We start from the raw sequence: 18536 nt of genomic DNA, 5'->3' as shown, positions 1-18536 counted from the left end.
TTATAGGATTTAGACTCTTTTGGTTTGAAACATATTTTATTAAAAGCTAATTTATAAATTCTTTTAATTTTTCTTGGTATTAAGTCTAGCTGTCATTGTACCCATTGACATAATACTAAAACCGCCATCTACCGAGGAAAATTAAAAATTAATCTGTCACTTCACCTTCCTCTTCCTGTGGTTATCCAACGATCCATTATCATTTTCAAAGAATTTATCCTGATATTTTATCGTGAACCAGGATGGCTGTGAGGTTATTGTCAAAAATTAAGCTCCTGCCTGAGCTGAGAGGTGCGGCATATGTTAGTTCCGCCGCCGCTCCCGCTGAGCTTTCGGATTTCGAAGTGCAGCACAAAACACCTGTTATTCGGAAACAGAAGCTGATCCCAGTAGCCCAATACGGTGGTCGTCATGCCGTTACCATGCTGCCTGGTGGTGGGATCGGGCCCGAGTGTATGGGTTACGTCAGAGATATTTTCAAGTAAGTCACTTGTACCAGATAATTGTCATGTGCGCATTTGAAATTTGACACACTAAAGGTCAATTAGAATATATTTTGTTGCAGAAGAATGATAATAGTTCGTGACCTTTATAAATTAACTAAATATACAATAATATTTATAATGGTCATAAATCGCAAACACATCAACTCTCTTGTTTTCAATGGTCACAATATTGTCTTCATTTAATTTTTATTTTAATTATTTATAATTAAATAAATTTGGGCATTAATTTATTTAAAAAAAACGCTAAATATATAATATTTTATTATTCTTTTAAATATATTAGTTACTGTTTAAATTTGAGATACAAATATATAAAGATACTTATACTAAACTTTGTCATGTGATTAGAAAAGTATAAATTCTATAATAAGCTATTGTAGAGTTGCCATTATGTTAAGTTTTGTTCTGAAAATCAATACATTAAAAATAAACATTTTATTTACATAAGACAAAGGTATAAATTATACAGATTAAAATTAAACTTAAATTGTTTAAAAATAAATTAATGCTCAAACTGGGGTTGTAAGAATTCTTAGTTTAGAATTTACAGTTCAGGTTGAAAAATATATTTGCTATTGGAAGACTAAAATTGTGATATTTGTTCATTTGAATTTTATTTTTTTTTACAATTATTCTGTGATTCAAAGTTCAAAAATTGCTAAATATTCTTACATTTCGTCGAAATGTATGTTGATTTTTTAATTTAACAAATTTTGCATCAATTATTACTCATTAATTAACTCGTTTTATTAATAACTAGAGTTATGACTACAATATTATTGTATTGAGTGTGTGTTTCATCTGTTGCCTTATTTGTGTAATGGTTAGCTTTCTATGCTATTCCCGAGGTCCTGGATTTGGCTGTTAAAATATCATTGAGTTTTCTGAGTAAAAAATCTTGAAACTCAGACTCAAAATTAATAATGTCCACACTGCTATGCTATGCCTTAAAGTGTGTAAAGCCGTTGCACTTGTGTCTGAACTCGCAATGATCTTATCGAATCTGCTGAATGAAAATATTCTTTCACTCTATGTAATAAGACAGCAAATCCCACAAGATCACTCGATAAACACACACTATTGAGTGTACATGTGTTTGTGCATATACATGTAGTTGGCAACTTTCTCGTGAGAATAGCTGTTGTGGGCGAATTCAACATCTTACTTATTTATAAATGCGAAAGATGCAAAGACAGATGTTTCTTACTCAATCAACGACCTTTTAATGTATCTGAAAGATTGTCTGGTATAGCACATAAGTTTCATTATATTCCGAAAAAAGCATAGTTCCTTTGATATCATAAATAGGAAAGATTTCTTTGTTTGTAGGGATAAAGTCTGAAACTACTTAACGGATTTGAATAATTCTCTCATCATCAGAAAGGTGATTTATCTATCTAGGTTATAATTGTATTTGCGAAACAATTTAGAAGAAACGAAAAAGCCTGTGCTGACTAAATGTTCCTCTATACATAGATACTATATATTACAAACTTGTAATCGCTGCTGTCTGCTTGTACACTGTACAAAATGCATTTTAGCCAATGATATATGAATAACAAGTAATAAAATACTGGAACATATAACAAAGTTTAAATTCAATAAATTTTAATTTTATTAGGATTCATTTAATGAATATATCATAATACTCGTCAATAATACTCATATTGGAAATCTGATTTGTTTGAAACGAGCAACTATGCGAGTTTTCTTGCGAGTTGGTTGAGTTGAAATATTGACGATGCAAAAATGAAATAAAACTAGTTTTTAACGGATTTAATCGCGTATATTAATTATTTTAACATCCCGACGTTTCGAGCACTTTGCAGTGTTCGTGGTCACGGGCAGACTGAAACGTCGGGATGCTAAAATAATTAATATACGCGATTAAATCCGTTAAAAACTAGTTTTATTTCAATGTGTAATAATCGCGAAAATCTAAGATACAACAACAACATGATGCAACAATGCTTTATTGTACTATTGTTGTTTACTTCGATAAATTGTATTGTATTGGATTTCATTTTTTTTTATCTCTAGTAAATCTAAAAGAAAATCCGAGTTATATATCTTTGAATAAATAAACTACAATAACGGCTGTAAAATACAACTTGAAAACTAGAATCACTAATCAATACAGACCAAATTTCGTAAAGTCAGACGTGTGACCCATGAGATCGAATATCGATCTTTCGCGATGCAGTACAATAATCTCAATACTAGATCATTGCTGGTTTTTAGTTTTAATATTCTGTACCTATAATTTAAATTTATATATATATATATTTAAGACTGCATGGCAGTTTTAAGAGAATTTTCGTCTCAAACTACCGTCTCAAGCCCTACTTGCTGCCTTTATTATTATGTTAATTTTATATATATATATATATTTCTTCCTCTTTTATCATTTATTGCATCGATTTAATATCGCTCTTTTATTGTTACCGCTGTCAGTTCCGCAATAGCATTAGGAGACCACTGAAAATCAGTGTAGAAGCAACAATGTTTCTATTTTTCACTGAGTGGATCTCCTTTTGGCTAAATTACACTGCTGCACACTATTTATTGTTTTATATTATTTTAATTATTAATTTTTTACTCTTAAAACTTGTTCTGTTGTAGTTGTATTTTTAGTTATTATTATTTTTTATTTTTTTTGTTTGATGTATTTTAGGATAAGTGATATTTTGTTATGTTTCGTTGTTTATGTTGTGTGAAAGTAGTGTAATTTGCTCAATAAATTTTTATTATTATTATTATTATTACTTCAGCTAGTAGATATTTTTTATGGCTTGGGCGGACGGGCAAAAGATGCCCTTGATTGTATGATCATCACTGCCCATAGAAAAAAAGGTGCAGTAAAAAATGCGTCACCAACTATAGGAACTGAGATGTAACCCCTTGTGCCTGTGGTTACACTGGTACACTCACCCTTCAAACTGCAAAACAACAATTCTAAGTAATTCAGCTTGGCGTTAGAATATATGATGACTTGAAAGCACTCAAGTAGTAGTAATGCCCCAAATTAATTAAGGAATTCCTAATATACCTATTTACCCCTCCTTCTAAGCTTATTACTTGATTTAGGAGTGGGGACGACAGCCCAAGGGGTCAGGGTAGATTCTGTGACTTTTTACATCGCTAGATGGCCCGTAAACCATTGCGCTTTTGACGCTTCAAACGACTCTTCGAAACATAAATCAAAACGTACTTTATTCAACTAGTAGACCGGGAGATGATGACACAAAATACTAGGTCATTTGTACCAGTATGGCGGTTCTTCAGGGGTCTAATTACGTAAAGGCAAAAAGGTAAATTATGGTCATTGCGCTCGCACCGGCGGCGGCGGATAAATAACGAGTGTCGAACGGTTTGATCCAAAAAAATGCTTGTATTTTCAGATAGTCGAAAAAAAAAGAATTGGCGGTAGCGTAATGCCATACTTCTCGGGTGTGACTTACAGCCCGCCATACCGACGCGAATATATTAATTTAATTAAACAATTCAACCATTTGTACCAGGCTAATTTTTGCATAGCTAATCATCGTCGAGAAAAAAATACTCCTATGCAGTGGTATGGCGGCCATTGGGTACTGTCGGAAAAGTATGGCAAGGTGATTTTCGTGAATGGCTACTCGACTATATGATGCCTGGATGTCAACAAGTATTAGCTCCATGCCTTTTTATCGTCTACATAATGCCGCTTTGAATAATATGCTTTTTTTATTGATGTATTTTTTACAACTGCTTTGAATTTATGAATCGGCAAAGTTAAAAATAGCTCCGGAATTTTATTATAGAAACGGATATCTCGCCCCAAGAGGATTTATTGACTTTGCGGTATCGGAAACTTGGTGTTATAAGCTTATCCTTGCTTCTCGTGCACATACAATGATTATCACTGATTTTATCAAAGTGATCAATGTTACTGCGAATATACATAGTATTATTGTAAATATATTAAATATAAACTCTGTAGATATATAATTTTAATATTTATTATCTTTTCAGATACATCGGTGCACCGGTTGACTTCGAACTGGTCGACATCGACCCTAACGTCGACAATGACGACGATGTACAGTACGCAATCACGACGATTAAAAGGAATGGTGTTGGACTCAAGGTAATTGAACATGTCTCATAATTATGACTCTGATTATTCCGAAATATATATGTCGGAGTGGACTTGAGATCGGAGCTTGTTCGATCCCACTTCTCATGACCCAGAGGCTTGTTCGAGCCGTCGGAGCGATCGGACCTCGACAGTTTGGAATAAATCAGAGAAGAATATTTCCTGAGTTTAGTTTCATATCTTCGAGGATGGATAGAAATCCAAACCCTGACATTCGTGGCGTTAGCAATGCTGACGTCATGTTTTTTTAAAAACAAGCCGGGTCAAGCTCTTCCGACATATAAAATCTCCAATATAATTTTTACACCAATTTTTATATGTGGCAGATGTATATGTGTACTAATCACTAACAAAAAAAAATTAACACGACTTTGTTAAAGTCCTTGTAAAGGCCTGTAAATCAATGGAGTGCATTTTGATGTTGGTACAAGAAAATCGCTAATTATAAAGTAACAAATTAAATTATATGCATAATAGCTGAATCTGCGGTTTAACTGTAATAGTGTCGGACTATCGAAATTGTCGGATTATAGAGTACTGCCTAAGAGTAAGACCCCAATTGTGCGGATTTTTTTACAAAAGAGTACATTGTAATCCGACAAGTTACAAATCCAATGATATGATTCTATATTACATACATACATTACATTAACAGCTTGTAAATTTCCCACTGCTGGGCTAAGGCCTCCTCTCCCTTTGAGGAGAAGGTTTGGAGCATATTCCACCACGCTGCTCCAATGCGGGTCGGTGGAATACACATGTGACACAATTTCGTTGAAATTAGACACATGCAGGTTTCCTTACGATGTTTTCCTACACTTCAAGCACATGAACATTCGGTGGTGCTTGCCTGGGCTTCCCGAAATCATCGGTGAAGATGCACGCTTTCTAACCACTGGGCCATCACGGCTATACTCTTAAGTATAAAGATGTGATAGCAATCACATGTAGTCAAATTCAAACTAATCACAATCAACACAAAAAACGCGTCGAGCACAATAGTGGTGGCGCCCAGATTGTAACCTGCTCAATCATGCATTATCTACGTAAGCGAAGATTGTCAAAATGTGGTGAAAGGGGATTACAGGGGTGCCGGATTAGCCAAGGACCTGATTACCGGGAGTCTACTGTATTTTAATTATAATCGAATATAAGAGAACGATAAATTCCTGAATGGACATGGGTTACCCAACAATTACTATTTGATAGACGCTTGGATGTTTGATATTAAAATAAGCTTTAAATCTCCAGGGCAACATCGAAACTAAGAGCGAAGCGGCGTACGTAACGTCACGTAACGTCGCGCTCCGTAACGAATTGGACATGTACGCGTACGTACTGAACTGCAAGTCCTATCCGGGAGTCTCGACGAGGCACAAGGACATCGATGTTGTTATTATAAGGTAAGATTTTTGAAGTGATAACTTATTTGAGGCGATAAACCGCTTCGTTACGTAACGCGTTACGGCATGCAGTCTCCTGTCTCACTCTAACCCACAGTGCTTGTTTGAGTTATGACTTCTGTACGGGTATCTGTTTATAATCGAATAGATCAACAGCTGCGTCTGCTTTTGGACCTTCTTTTGTCAATTCTCTGATACTTACAAAATTCTTCTCGATATTTTCTTCAGTCAGTGTTGCTCGGTTAAGATCGTTTTGTATCCACTGAGAATTTTGGGCTTTTTGGTACGTAAGAAATAACGAAGATCATGCAAAAATATATTTTTAAATAGCTATACTGCTGGCATGCCTATCTATTTTACGTCGCCTCGTTGTAAAATTGGCTAGCTTATATAGCTGGAGAGCTAATTCTAAGGACCTAAGAGTCCTAGGATCATTTCTCGAGTCAGGATAACTTGAAGTTATTAGGTTTTCTATCAAGAAATTTTCAGCCCTTGTAAGGTTTCGGGTCGCGCTTCTCTGGTGGCTCGGCTCTCCTCATTAGTAGGTACAGCAGTGCAGGTGATCCCCGCTTCAGGGTCGCCTGAATCAGGATATGACGCAATCCTGACAACAAAATCCACAACTTTAGGGTATCGCCCCATATTTTAAGCTCCAAGGAACTGAAAAGAGCCGAGATGGCCATGTGGTTAGAACGTGTACATCTTAACCGATCATTGTGGGTTCAAACCCAAGCAAGCGCCACTCATTATTCATGTTCTTAATTGGTGTTTATAATTCATTTCGTGCTCGGCGGTGAAGGAAAACATCGTGAGGAAACCTGCATGTGTCTCATTTCACATAAATCCACAACCCGTATTGGAGCAGCGTGGTGGGATATGCTCCTAACCTTCTCCTCAAAGAGAGAGGAGGCCTTAGCCCAGCAGTGGGAAATTTACAGGCTGTATTTGTATGTGTGATCTAGATTGAAATCTGCTTCTATATCTGTGAATTTCTAAAATGTCAGTCAGTGTCGTCAGTCAGACGCCTCGATGCAAGCAAATGTTGAATTTATCTCAAATTATATTGTATATAATTTCAGACAGAACACAGAAGGAGAGTACGCCATGTTGGAACACGAATCAGTCCGAGGGGTAATCGAGTCCATGAAAGTTGTGACAGCCAGTAACTCGGAGCGCGTCGCGAGATTCGCATTCGAGTTTGCCAAGAGAAACGGCAGGAAGAAGGTGAGATATATACATTTATATCGTTATTTTTAGTGGTGTAAGTCCCACTGTTGGGCCAATGCTTAAAGCGTTTAGTTTATTCTACGAGGCTGCTCAAGTGTCACTATTTAAAAATACTCATAATATTATATTTAAAGATTTACTATTCATTGTTATTGTCTATTGGCTAGATGTAATGCCGCAGATCTCGAGGTCCTAGCTACACACTCCAGGTTGGGCTGATAAATAAAAAAATATTGGATTTTTAGGGATACTTATTACTGAGACTCCGCTGTCCGTCTGTCCGTCCGTCTGTTACCAAGCTTGTATCTCATGAACCCTGATAGTTACACACTGCCGCTATAAAAACAAATACTAAAAAAACAGAATAAAATAAATATTAAAGGGGCTCCCATACAAAAGACATACTTTGTTTGCCGTTTTTATAGATAATGTAATGGTACGGAACCCTTCGTGTGCTAGTCTAGAGATATTCTCGGTACCAAGCTGGAGTCTGCTAGTTGGAAGTGTGAACATTTCCACGCCTCGAAAGCATGTAGAACCGTTGGTCCTTCTAAGGTATTCAGGTGCAGAATCCAGAAGGTATTCAAGCGTAAGACCAAGAAGGTATTCAGGCACAGGACCAACAATTCTGTTTCTGATGATGAGAATGACGGAATAGAGAGTATGTCTTGGTTAGGTTAGGCTCTATGACTAGTCTTTCTTGAGATTGGACGCCGTAGCCCAAATCGGTCAGGACGACATCATCAAAAGTCAAAGGCGAACTCAAAAATCTTTATTCAATATAGAAGTAATACTTACTTATTGATTGTCAAGGAAAATAGTCTACAACCGGTTCGGGAAGAAACACCCATTTGTCATTTATAATCTGTTGTACTCTTCTCTAACGACTTATTTATTGTTAACAAAACTAATATAGTAAGCGCTTAATTTAAATATTACTTACATTAGTATGTGTTTTGTTGCCATAAATAATATACATTAAGAAGTCAATTTGAGCCGAGATGGCCCAGTGGTTGGAACGCATGCAAGTGTGCAGGCAAGCACCACTGGATTTTCATGTGCTTAATTTGTGTTTATAATTCATCTCGTGCTCGGCGGTGAAGGAAAACATCGTGAAAACATGTGTCTAATTTCAACGAAATTCTGCCACATGTGCATTCCACCAAACCGCATTGGAGCAGCGTGGTGGAATATGCTACATGACCTTCTCCTCAAAAGGAGAGGAGGCCTTAGCGCAGCAGTGGGAAATTTACAGGCTGTTAATTTAATGTAATGTAAGAAGTTAATTCCTTTGATTTTTCAGGTAACGACGGTCCACAAAGCGAACATCATGAAGCTCTCCGATGGTCTGTTCCTGGAGACGTCGCGTCGCCTCGCACAAGAGTACCCGGAGATCGAACACAATGATATGATCATCGATAACTGTTGTATGCAGCTTGTTGCTAGGCAAGTTTGTTTCAATTGTTTTCCTATTCCTAAAGTGATTTTTTATTAACCCAGTGGTAGTAATGCTTGAAACCGGAACTTGATAACCACTTGGGTTTGGATATTATTAATGTATATTATGAACTGTATTATGTAATTAGTTGTCGTCCGCGGCGTCACTCGCGTTTTAGAGTTCAGTTGTCAGACCTTAGGAATGAAAATGTAGCCGATACCAGCCCTCTTTGAAAGTGGAAGGTTTTGTACCAAATTTCATCAAAATCGGTTCATTAGCTTGGCAGTGAAAACACAGACAGAAAGAGTTACCTTCGAATTTTTTTTTTTAGTCTGTGGTATAATGACAATGCAAAAAAAAATCAAAATCCGCTGAGTTTCCTTAGCTTGTTCTTCTCAGGTCAGGTTATTTCCTTTTCTGAGCCAGTGTTAACCAACGTCAATAATGATTAATTTCTAGGCCTCATCAATTCGACGTGATGCTCATGACCAATTTATACGGTTCGATCGTATCGAACGTGGTGTGCGGTCTGCTCGGAGGCGCCGGCCTGCTGTCCGGAAGGAACTACGGCGACCACTACGCGGTCTTCGAACCCGGTACCAGGAACACTGGTAAGTCGATTCTAATGTTTAATCGAACTGTAACAACCACGTACGTGTAAGCTAGATAATGCAATTGATGACCAAGTGTGCCTCTAAAAACAAAAAAAACTCTTCTCGGAGAGTTAATCAGGCCAATGGAAAGTATTACCTACCATGGTATTTATATGTATGGTACCCATACCATTTTTTTTTTGCTCAAATAACTGCAATTAATTTTAAAATAATTACTGGGTTAATATTATGCCAGCTTCAACTGAGAGGTTGTCCATTTTGGATGCCACACCACTTTACAGTTCATTTTTTTTTTTTTTTTATTTTTTTTTTCTTTGTGTTTCCATAATAATGCAATTCCCATTTTGCATCTAATTATATTTAATAGATATAGATTAAATAAAATTAGATGCAAAATATTTTTGTAAATATTTTTGTACGTTAGTTATTTTTTTTTTTTTTTGTTTATTATTATTTTTTTTTTTCTTTCTACGTCATAAATTAACTTAAGTTATGTGTTACTTTTGTCATTTCTTTTTTATCTTCTTATTTTTACTCATGTGGTGTGATCCAAATAAAGACTTTATCTATCTATCTATCTATCTATCTATCTATCTATCTATCTATCTATCTAATTATGATGTTTGTAGGTGTACATAGAAAAGATGAATCAGTTTTTATACTATAGGTTTTTATAATAAATATAGGGTATCTAGACTTGTCTAAATCGATGATAAAGACGTTCTGCGCTTATAATATCTCCTCTCTTCTCCTCTCCAATGGTGTTAAAAGGGGGGGGGGGTGATGGTGATTTGGCAAAAAGTGGTCCGTAAGAGATTGCTGTTTAAGCTATAAGACTGCCCGTTCGCTTCATGAAAATTTAATTTTAGTTTTGGAGAGATATGAAGGATATAATAGCTGCTGATTTTGTCTGACTCGAAGGAGAATTGAATTATTTCCCGATTGGAGCAGCACCCACAAAAAAAATCATCAAAATTAGTCCAACCATTTAGGAGGTTGATAAAGATCTTACATAATATGATATAGTCTGACCATTTTTATAGATTAATACAGTATGTAGTTATGTTCTGAATTGGGTAATATCTCTGTGATATATACATATGTGTATATATATATCTCGACATAGTAGAACACAGTCGTTCCCGGCCTCTTTACGCTCACATCTATTAAACTACGCAACAGACTATAATGCGGGCTTCATTGATCTGTTTATCAATGACAGAGAGATTCAAGAGGAAGTAGAGAAAAGCTGTGAATTTCGACCTTCCTCATCAACGATCAAAAAATCAACAAAAAATTTGGTATTCTTTGTATGTCCATGTGAAGCCAGAAAGGTCAGCTACTTGTGGATGCTGATGGAATCAAATACACCAATCTGATTTAGAACAGAATGATGGAAGCTCTATACCCTCTACAAGATAGCTTGATCTTTTTACAGATGTCCTTTTTTTTGATCGACATAACTTTGTAATGACGAACATATTATTTTCTTAATTTAATGGTCTTAAAAATGGTATAAATATTAAAAAAAATACATAGAATACAAAATTTCAAAGAATATTTTAAGACTTTTTCTAATATATATTATTGCTTCAAAATAAAATTTAAATAGAAACACTGAAAATAATAGACGCTTGTACAATGTTACATCGGTCGGACGCGAATAACAGGCAGTAACTGCGATAAATATCGATTACAAAAATCCTTATTAAAAATCATTGTCAAGTTATTGTTACGAACGGGGTTGCTTTTGGTTAAGGTCTCTTTGGCTAGTGGTTGGGGTCACTTTAGCTGGTATAACTCTTTTTAAAACAATAATTTAAAAAAAAAATGAATTACGCATTGCATCGTTCCATCCACTGATATATATATTATATTTTCTGTTTCTCATCACTAGCCCGTCTGTCAAAAATATCAAGTTAACTTGAACAGGGTATAGTAGTTTTATAAAAAATAGCCGAGTCCAGGTGAGCGGCATTTCGCTGTCACACATAATTTATTGTACTTTAACTTTCCAGGCACAGCGATAGCCGGCAAGAACATAGCAAATCCAATAGCTATGATTAACGCTTCCGTCGATATGCTGGAACATCTCGGACACCACTTCCACGCTGACCTGATAAGACGGGCCGTTAATAAAACGATCAACGTCGACAAGGTCCTCACCCCGGACGTGGGTGGTACAGCCTCCTCATCGGAAGTGGTCAACAACATTATGGGTAATATTGGACGTTGCTAAATGTATAATTAGCAATTATCATGATAATTTAATTACATTTGGAAGTATTTTAAGGTAATGTCCAAAGAATTGAGTCTTCGTTCAATACATTATAAATTTATATAAATTTTTGTACATATAAAGTAAATATACTAAGGTATCTCGACAGTTTTTTTATGTACTTTAATATTATATTAATGTATTATCATGATAATTCTGATTATTTTTATTGGCTGTCCGTTTTCTTAATAACCCGTAGATAGATCTATCGAAGAAATGCAAATAGTTTATTATTGATGGAGATAAATTGAGAAGGATTTAATAATGATATCTCTTTTCAATATAAGTTAAATTATAATATGAATTTGAAAAAAGAATCTGTTGTCAATTAATGACGATATGTCAAATGTAATTTTAAAAATGGAACGAACTTGTAAACTCTGATGCACAATTAAATTCACTGACATTTTCCCGACAGTTAAGTAATTTATATAAAATGTTATTTGTTTACAAATAAATAGTATTATCCGTAGTGATTATTCGTTGTTGCCAGTACATTGATGCTATTTTAATTTATCTGTAGTTATATATAATATAAGGTTTATTCAGATTTAAGCGAAATTCGCTGAAACCATAGCGATTTTTTAAGCGATTTTTTGTTGAGTAATCTTTGACTGCACTTTAAACACTCAAATTGGAAGTTGCGAGTCGAGAGCCTTAATACTTAAATTATTAAAAAAAATAACACTTTTTTGCAACTGGCAACGCTATGACAAGTGTCAATACAGAAAAATATATAAGTATTCGGTTTTATTTTTATTAATGTTGTCATTGTCATGTACTTAAATAACTGAAGGCAACTTGTAGCTTTAATGTATAATTATTATATTTAAATTTCCGACTTAAAATCGCTTTTATCTGAACCGAACTTTATATCATCATTAGTAATGCAATCCTTGCACTTTAATGAGACATTATTATTTGCTAAATTATTTTGACAAGTGATCTTAAAAGTGTAAATGGTTTTTTTTTTTAGTATTATTTGAATTTCAAGCAAATGACTAAAACCGTTATTTTTTTTAATATTTAATATGTATTAGTAATATTAGACAATTGTAGTTTGCTATATTTGTATCTGTCATTATCGTTATTTAACCACAGATTATATAAAAAGGTTTTCAAAGTAAACCTTCTGTAATTTGAGTGGAATTCAAATTGTGATTTTTTTTTTTTCGTTTGAACCATTTATGTATTTATTATAGGATATATATTATAATTAGACGAATTTTGTATATATTATCTGTAATTTAGAGTGTGTGTGTTTTTTTTTTCTGTTCGAAAACATGTCGTAAACTAGTTACCCGAGTATTCTGTTAAATATTTATTTTAGTTTGTAAACAAATAAATACAAAAATTTTAGATTGTTGTTTTATTGTTTGTTCGTATTTAGTTGTTTTTAATTTATAACGAAATCTGTTGAAATAGACTGAACGCTTTATATATATATTATAGATAAACGCTTCCATACTTTTTTTTTAAGTCTATTTGATTGTGAGCATTGGCAATGTGCTGCCAACTGTGAGGTAGAAATTATTGCTTTTTACTTACAAAATGCTTGTAAAAGTATTTTATATGTGCTAGACATATGTAAATAGTAAGCTCAGTTTTGAAGGCAAAATAATATATAAAAAAGCAGTCTCTAGTGGTTTTTCCAAAGGTCAATTATTTTTTAGTAGGTTTCTATATTTGTCTGTAAATGAGATAGTGTAGTTCCAAGTACCGTTAGTACAGGACCGTTTTTTAACCGAGTTTCGTGGCGGATCTGTGTAGAGACAGAAAAACAATTAAATTAATTAGAATTTTTTTTTAGAAATGTTTTAAATACATAACCACCTATGTAGATAATGTTTGAATTGAGAACAGTTCTACTTAGAGGTAGGATTTGGAGAAAGCCTGTCTATCATGACCGCAAATATGGAAATACCAAGGCAAGCCGTAAGATAGTATCGCTCTATCCAGCTATGACAGTGATGAATATGATATAAAGTTGAACACCAACAGCGTGTATATTTATAAAACTGTGCAAGACCGTCTGGGTAGGTACTGACATATTCTACCGCGGAACAGTGTGTTTCGGTTTGAAGGGGGGTGAACCAGTGTAACTACAGGCACAAGGGTGAACCAGTGTAACATCTTAGCTTCCATGTTTAGTGGCGCAGTGTTTTAAGGAATGTTTAATATTTCTAATGGCGCCAATGTCCTTGGTAGAGGGTGGTTACTATCAGGTGGGTCATTAGTCCTACTTTATCATTAAAATAAAATAATTTGTTTATTTTGAACGAAAAACTCGTTAAAATATCTTAGTATGCGGTGTGAACCTTCTCGGGTGTTCGTAGAACAACTAAAGTTCACAATTGGTGTAATCATAGATTTTTACTAATATATGTCTAGTTTGGAAGTTATTTTGTCTTCGTAAAATAGGTATTACTCAAGTAAAGGCTTTACCCCTTTTATTTAAGTTGAGCAAACTACTACAGCTCCTGTTTGACCCCTTAAGGTAATTTTTATTTTTATTTTTATAGATTTAAAGTATTTAGAATTCCTGCTAATTTTATTTATCAAGATCCGAACTTAAAACGACCTTCACCGAGCTGATAATATAGTGAAACATATTTTATAACAAATCTAGTATATTAGAAAATATGTCAAGAATGTCAAGAAAAATAATTGATAACAGTCTTGTTTTTAATTATTTTTAAAAAATGCAACATCAAGATATTTTTTTTATCCCGACTTAAAGTATCAAACATATAGAATGTGCAGCCGTTGGGTTGCCTATTCTTTACCTGGACAAACTACTTAACTACTACGGTTGTCAGGTTTAAGCGGGTATGTGGATGCCAGTTACCTTCACTTGCTTGATAATAAAAAAAAAATTATATCAAAAATATTAAAACAGTCTGTCCAGGATTTTTTTAGACAGCCTGACCCCTTCTTGACATATTTTCTAATAAGTATACTATAATAAGTATACTTATACTAGATTTGTTATAAAATATGTTTCATTCTATTATCAGCTCGGTGATGGTATGTAGTTTCATTAAAATATTGAGATTCTGTCGGTATATAATGCAATTAGTTTGAATAATAATTTTATTAATAAATAGTTAATTCAGAATGTATAATTAACGTATGTTTTTTTATGTTTTCAGCTAATATTATACCAGTGGCAAAAGAAAGCAAGGCTGTCGTCTTATAAGCTGTATTTTTTACTCTGTATTCGTTAAGTGTAGAAAGAAATTAAATTGATTTACTTATTTAGTATTCTGTGACGTTGTAAAGACTTATAATGGAAATATCTGGAAGTCGAACATGCCTCGATATTTAAACATGTGTAATATTTTGGTTGTGACGGTTCCTGTTGTACGGGCATATAGATCAGGGATGTTATGGAGTTCCGTAACAGCTCGGATATCCGAAATAAATATATATCCGAAACCGTAATCGAATACGATAGAAATAATTTTATTATGATTTTGTTTTTACATATAGAGTAGATTTCGTTTCTATTATTATGTCTACATTAACCGTCTGTAAATTTCCCACTGCTGGGTTAAGGCCTCCTCTCCCTTTGAAAAGGCATGGAGCATATTTCACCACGCTGTTCCAATGCGGGTTGATGGAATACACATGTGGCAGAATTTGAAATTAGACACATGCAGGTTTCCTCACGATGTTTTCCTTCACCACCGAGCACTAGTTGAATTATAAACACAAATTAAGCACATGAAAATTCAGTGGTGCTTGGCTGGGTTTGAACCCGAAATCATCAGTTAAGATGGACGCGTTCTAACCACTGGGCCATCTCGGCATATTATGTCTAATACTAAATAATATAGTTAAACTGTAAATTGTAATAATCTCTTTTAAAATTTCCAAAAAAATCGTAAATTTCCTGAAACCGATATTAATCATATAGATCCTTATCCATGGCCGAGATGGCCAAGAAATTAGAACTCGTGCATCTTTACGGATAATTAAAGGTTCAGGCACAGGCAAACCACCACCGAATTACCGTGTGCCTTATTTATATTAAGTCATCTCGTGCATGGCATATAGGAAAACATCTTGAGGAAACATGTATGTGTGAATTTTAATGAATTTACAGCACATGTGTACCACCAAACCGCATTGGAGTAGCGTGGTGGAGGAAGCCTTAGTCCAAAAGGACATTTACAGACATTGCATCATTACCCAGACATTATAAATCCATAACATCTCTGATATAGATCTTGTGATCTTTATAGAGTCATTCTGGGAGAACAAACTCTTATCACACCAGACACTGACTACAATATATAAAATCTAATAAATTATGTACTTGTCACGCAACTCAGTAGAGTATCTTTTGGTGATACTTTATTGATTTATAAAAAAAATCATGACTGGAACTTGGATTACTACATTCGTTAAATCTGTTCGCAATGTATAAAATCAAATATCAAAACATACTTTATTCAAGTAGGCTTTTACAGGCACTTTTGAATTTTACAAACTATATTAATTGAACCTCCGGTTCGCAATGTGGATTCAACCGAGAAGAACCGGCAAGTGACTCAGTAGTTACTCTCTTTCAAAATTTAGAATACAAAGTTATGTTAGCTAAATACAATTATATATGTATGTATATAATATATCCTGCTTGGAAGTCAACAAGTATTAGCTCCTGTAAATAATCCTGTATTGAATTTATGACCACACCTGACTGACCACACTATCCTTCAAAACTTAAAATCGGTCTCTGGATAGGAAGTGAGTTCAGCAGAATAGTACTGTATCCGTTTAATTATATAAATACATATATTTATTCGTGCTGTTGTAATTTGATGTTTTATTATGTTATGTATTAAATGTATGTTAATGCTATATTTTATATCTACTAATATTCCTTAATCCTTATATTTTTTTATATGTAACCAGAGCCGTCTCAAGCTATGCTGGGACCCTTGGGCACCCATGAATTTGGGGCCCTTTTGCTAGATATTTTTTGGTTTAATTTGGTAAATTGTTGGTATAGACGGTAATGTATGTAACTAAGAAATAAATGATACCAAAAGTTGGTTGGTGATAACTGATTTTTAATAGACGAACAACAAATTTACATAATCTTTTTCTGGGTCGTGAGTTAATAGGCGTGCTACAAGGGTCGATTTTACGTCATCTTTTATTTTCGATATATATAAATGATGTCATTGTAAGCTGTAATTTTAGTATTCCCTGACAAAACTTAATTATTTTTTAACTTGTTGAAAATTCAGTTATGACGATTTAAATAATACAATAGTCGAGTGTATTAATAGTAAAATAATTTAAAATTTAAAGCGAAAAAATCGTATGTACTCTATTAATTTTAAAGAGAACGTTGTTGATGCGGTATTTTTTTATAGAAGTACTATGGAGTGTTTAGTTAAGGATGGTTGATCATATGGATCATGAACAAATGAATTTATTAATTGGGATTTGTTGAACAGAATATAATTAAAATATCGTAATTTATACGTGTTTGTCTAACTTTCTTTCTCACTCTATTTTAAATCGACTTCAAAGATTAAAGTTATTAACTCAATTGTATTTTTTTAATGTTTTCACCTCAGAACTCCGTCATTTATTAACCGCCTGGGACAATTACTTTTTGTTTGAGTACTTGCCGCTTGGTCCTAATTTTTTTTAAGTTTTCATCTTCAAAATTCAACCAAGCTCCTGCAGTCACATCGGAATTTCATAAATTTTAACGGACACAAAGATATTTCTTACCTCGACACTCCATAAGAAGTAATTTGAACTCGAAACTTTAGCATTTCTTTAGTTTAATTTACGGTAAACAAATGATACACAATACGAACGAAACTTCGCTCCTATTGGTCAATGAGCACGCGCCGATCGCCGGCCCCACGCATTTTCTTGTAGCAACTTGTGCGACATCCGCATCCACATGTAACTCCGCATAAAATGTTGCGGATGTCTAAATTTGCGGATGCAGATGCGATGTTTCAACGATACTCATGTTGGCGGGAAATTAACCCGCGAAAACATTCTAAACGAAGTTGACGTCACCTGGCTGACAGCATAAGACCCCAAACCCTTTTCCTTTCCTGAATAATAGTGAACAAATGGTAATGAAGAGGGGAGGGGGGGGGGGGGTAAATAATACAAATGTTAGGGGTATTTAACGATATATTGATATAGTTTTGTTGTTCACATCAGACTGGATATGACATCAAAGCGCGCTCCTCGCATAACTACACTTACAATCATATAAATATTAATTAATAATAATTAATAAAAGTAAAAATTAATAGTCCATTAATAAAAAAAAAGTAGATCATAAATGCGGCGGTTAAATTTTAACGGTTTTAATTTCATCTGTGATTTTGATGCCAGATTTTTCTATTGGCAACACTGGCAAATTTTAAGTAGACAATATAATATATTTACCAATGGTAAAAATGTTGCATTAATTCAATAAAAAAAATGTCAAGATTAAATTAAAAATTATTAAATTGTACCGATTAACTTTCATCAGTGTTGCCCTCCCTTTACTTAGATGTCAAAATAGCTGTTAATTTTAGGCCTTATAGCCTTGTTAATAAGGTTGATATTGCACAAATACTTTTGACATTCTAAGGATGACTGCGGTTTACACGTGCAAAAAAATCATATCAAATAAAATTCCAAAAAACGAATCCAATAAATTTAATACTAGCCAAGATGGCGGACTCAAACTTCAATAAACTCCGACAGTGAAATAAATATCAACTTTGTATATAATAATCGATATTATTTATAACTCGTTCTAAACGAATTCGAGTATATCTTTAAATTTTTAATAGTGGCAATAGTGTAAATGCTTTTTTTTAAAATTTACTAGCGCGTTTGGCATTTTCAATTTTAAGCACCAGTATTGGCCTTTTTTCAAGTTAAGTTACACGAAAGTG

General features: G+C 33.9%; 1 protein-coding gene across 2 annotated transcripts; it reads left to right on the top strand.

Annotated features, from left to right (window-relative positions):
- Positions 1-148: 148 nt before the first annotated feature.
- Positions 149-12711, top strand: LOC125074963 (isocitrate dehydrogenase [NAD] subunit gamma, mitochondrial-like). Of its 2 annotated transcripts, XM_047686449.1 has the most exons (8): positions 149-481; positions 4518-4632; positions 5893-6044; positions 7124-7268; positions 8575-8717; positions 9169-9320; positions 11342-11566; positions 11752-12711. In XM_047686449.1, exons 1-7 carry the CDS (start codon positions 243-245, stop codon positions 11560-11562), a joined length of 1167 nt encoding a protein of 388 aa, XP_047542405.1. In that variant the 5' UTR covers positions 149-242; the 3' UTR covers positions 11563-11566; positions 11752-12711. The 2 variants fall into 2 exon arrangements, with proteins under 2 accessions (XP_047542405.1, XP_047542404.1); XM_047686448.1 differs by lacking the exon at positions 11752-12711 and having other exon boundaries at positions 11342-11712.
- The last annotated feature ends 5825 nt before the right edge of the window (positions 12712-18536 follow it).

The sequence above is a fragment of the Vanessa atalanta genome, chromosome 29, assembly GCF_905147765.1.
Source record: "Vanessa atalanta chromosome 29, ilVanAtal1.2, whole genome shotgun sequence".
In the NCBI taxonomy this organism is placed as follows: Eukaryota; Metazoa; Arthropoda; class Insecta; order Lepidoptera; family Nymphalidae; genus Vanessa; species Vanessa atalanta.
Note: the sequence above shows the minus strand (reverse complement) of the source record. Positions and strands in the feature narration are given on the sequence as shown.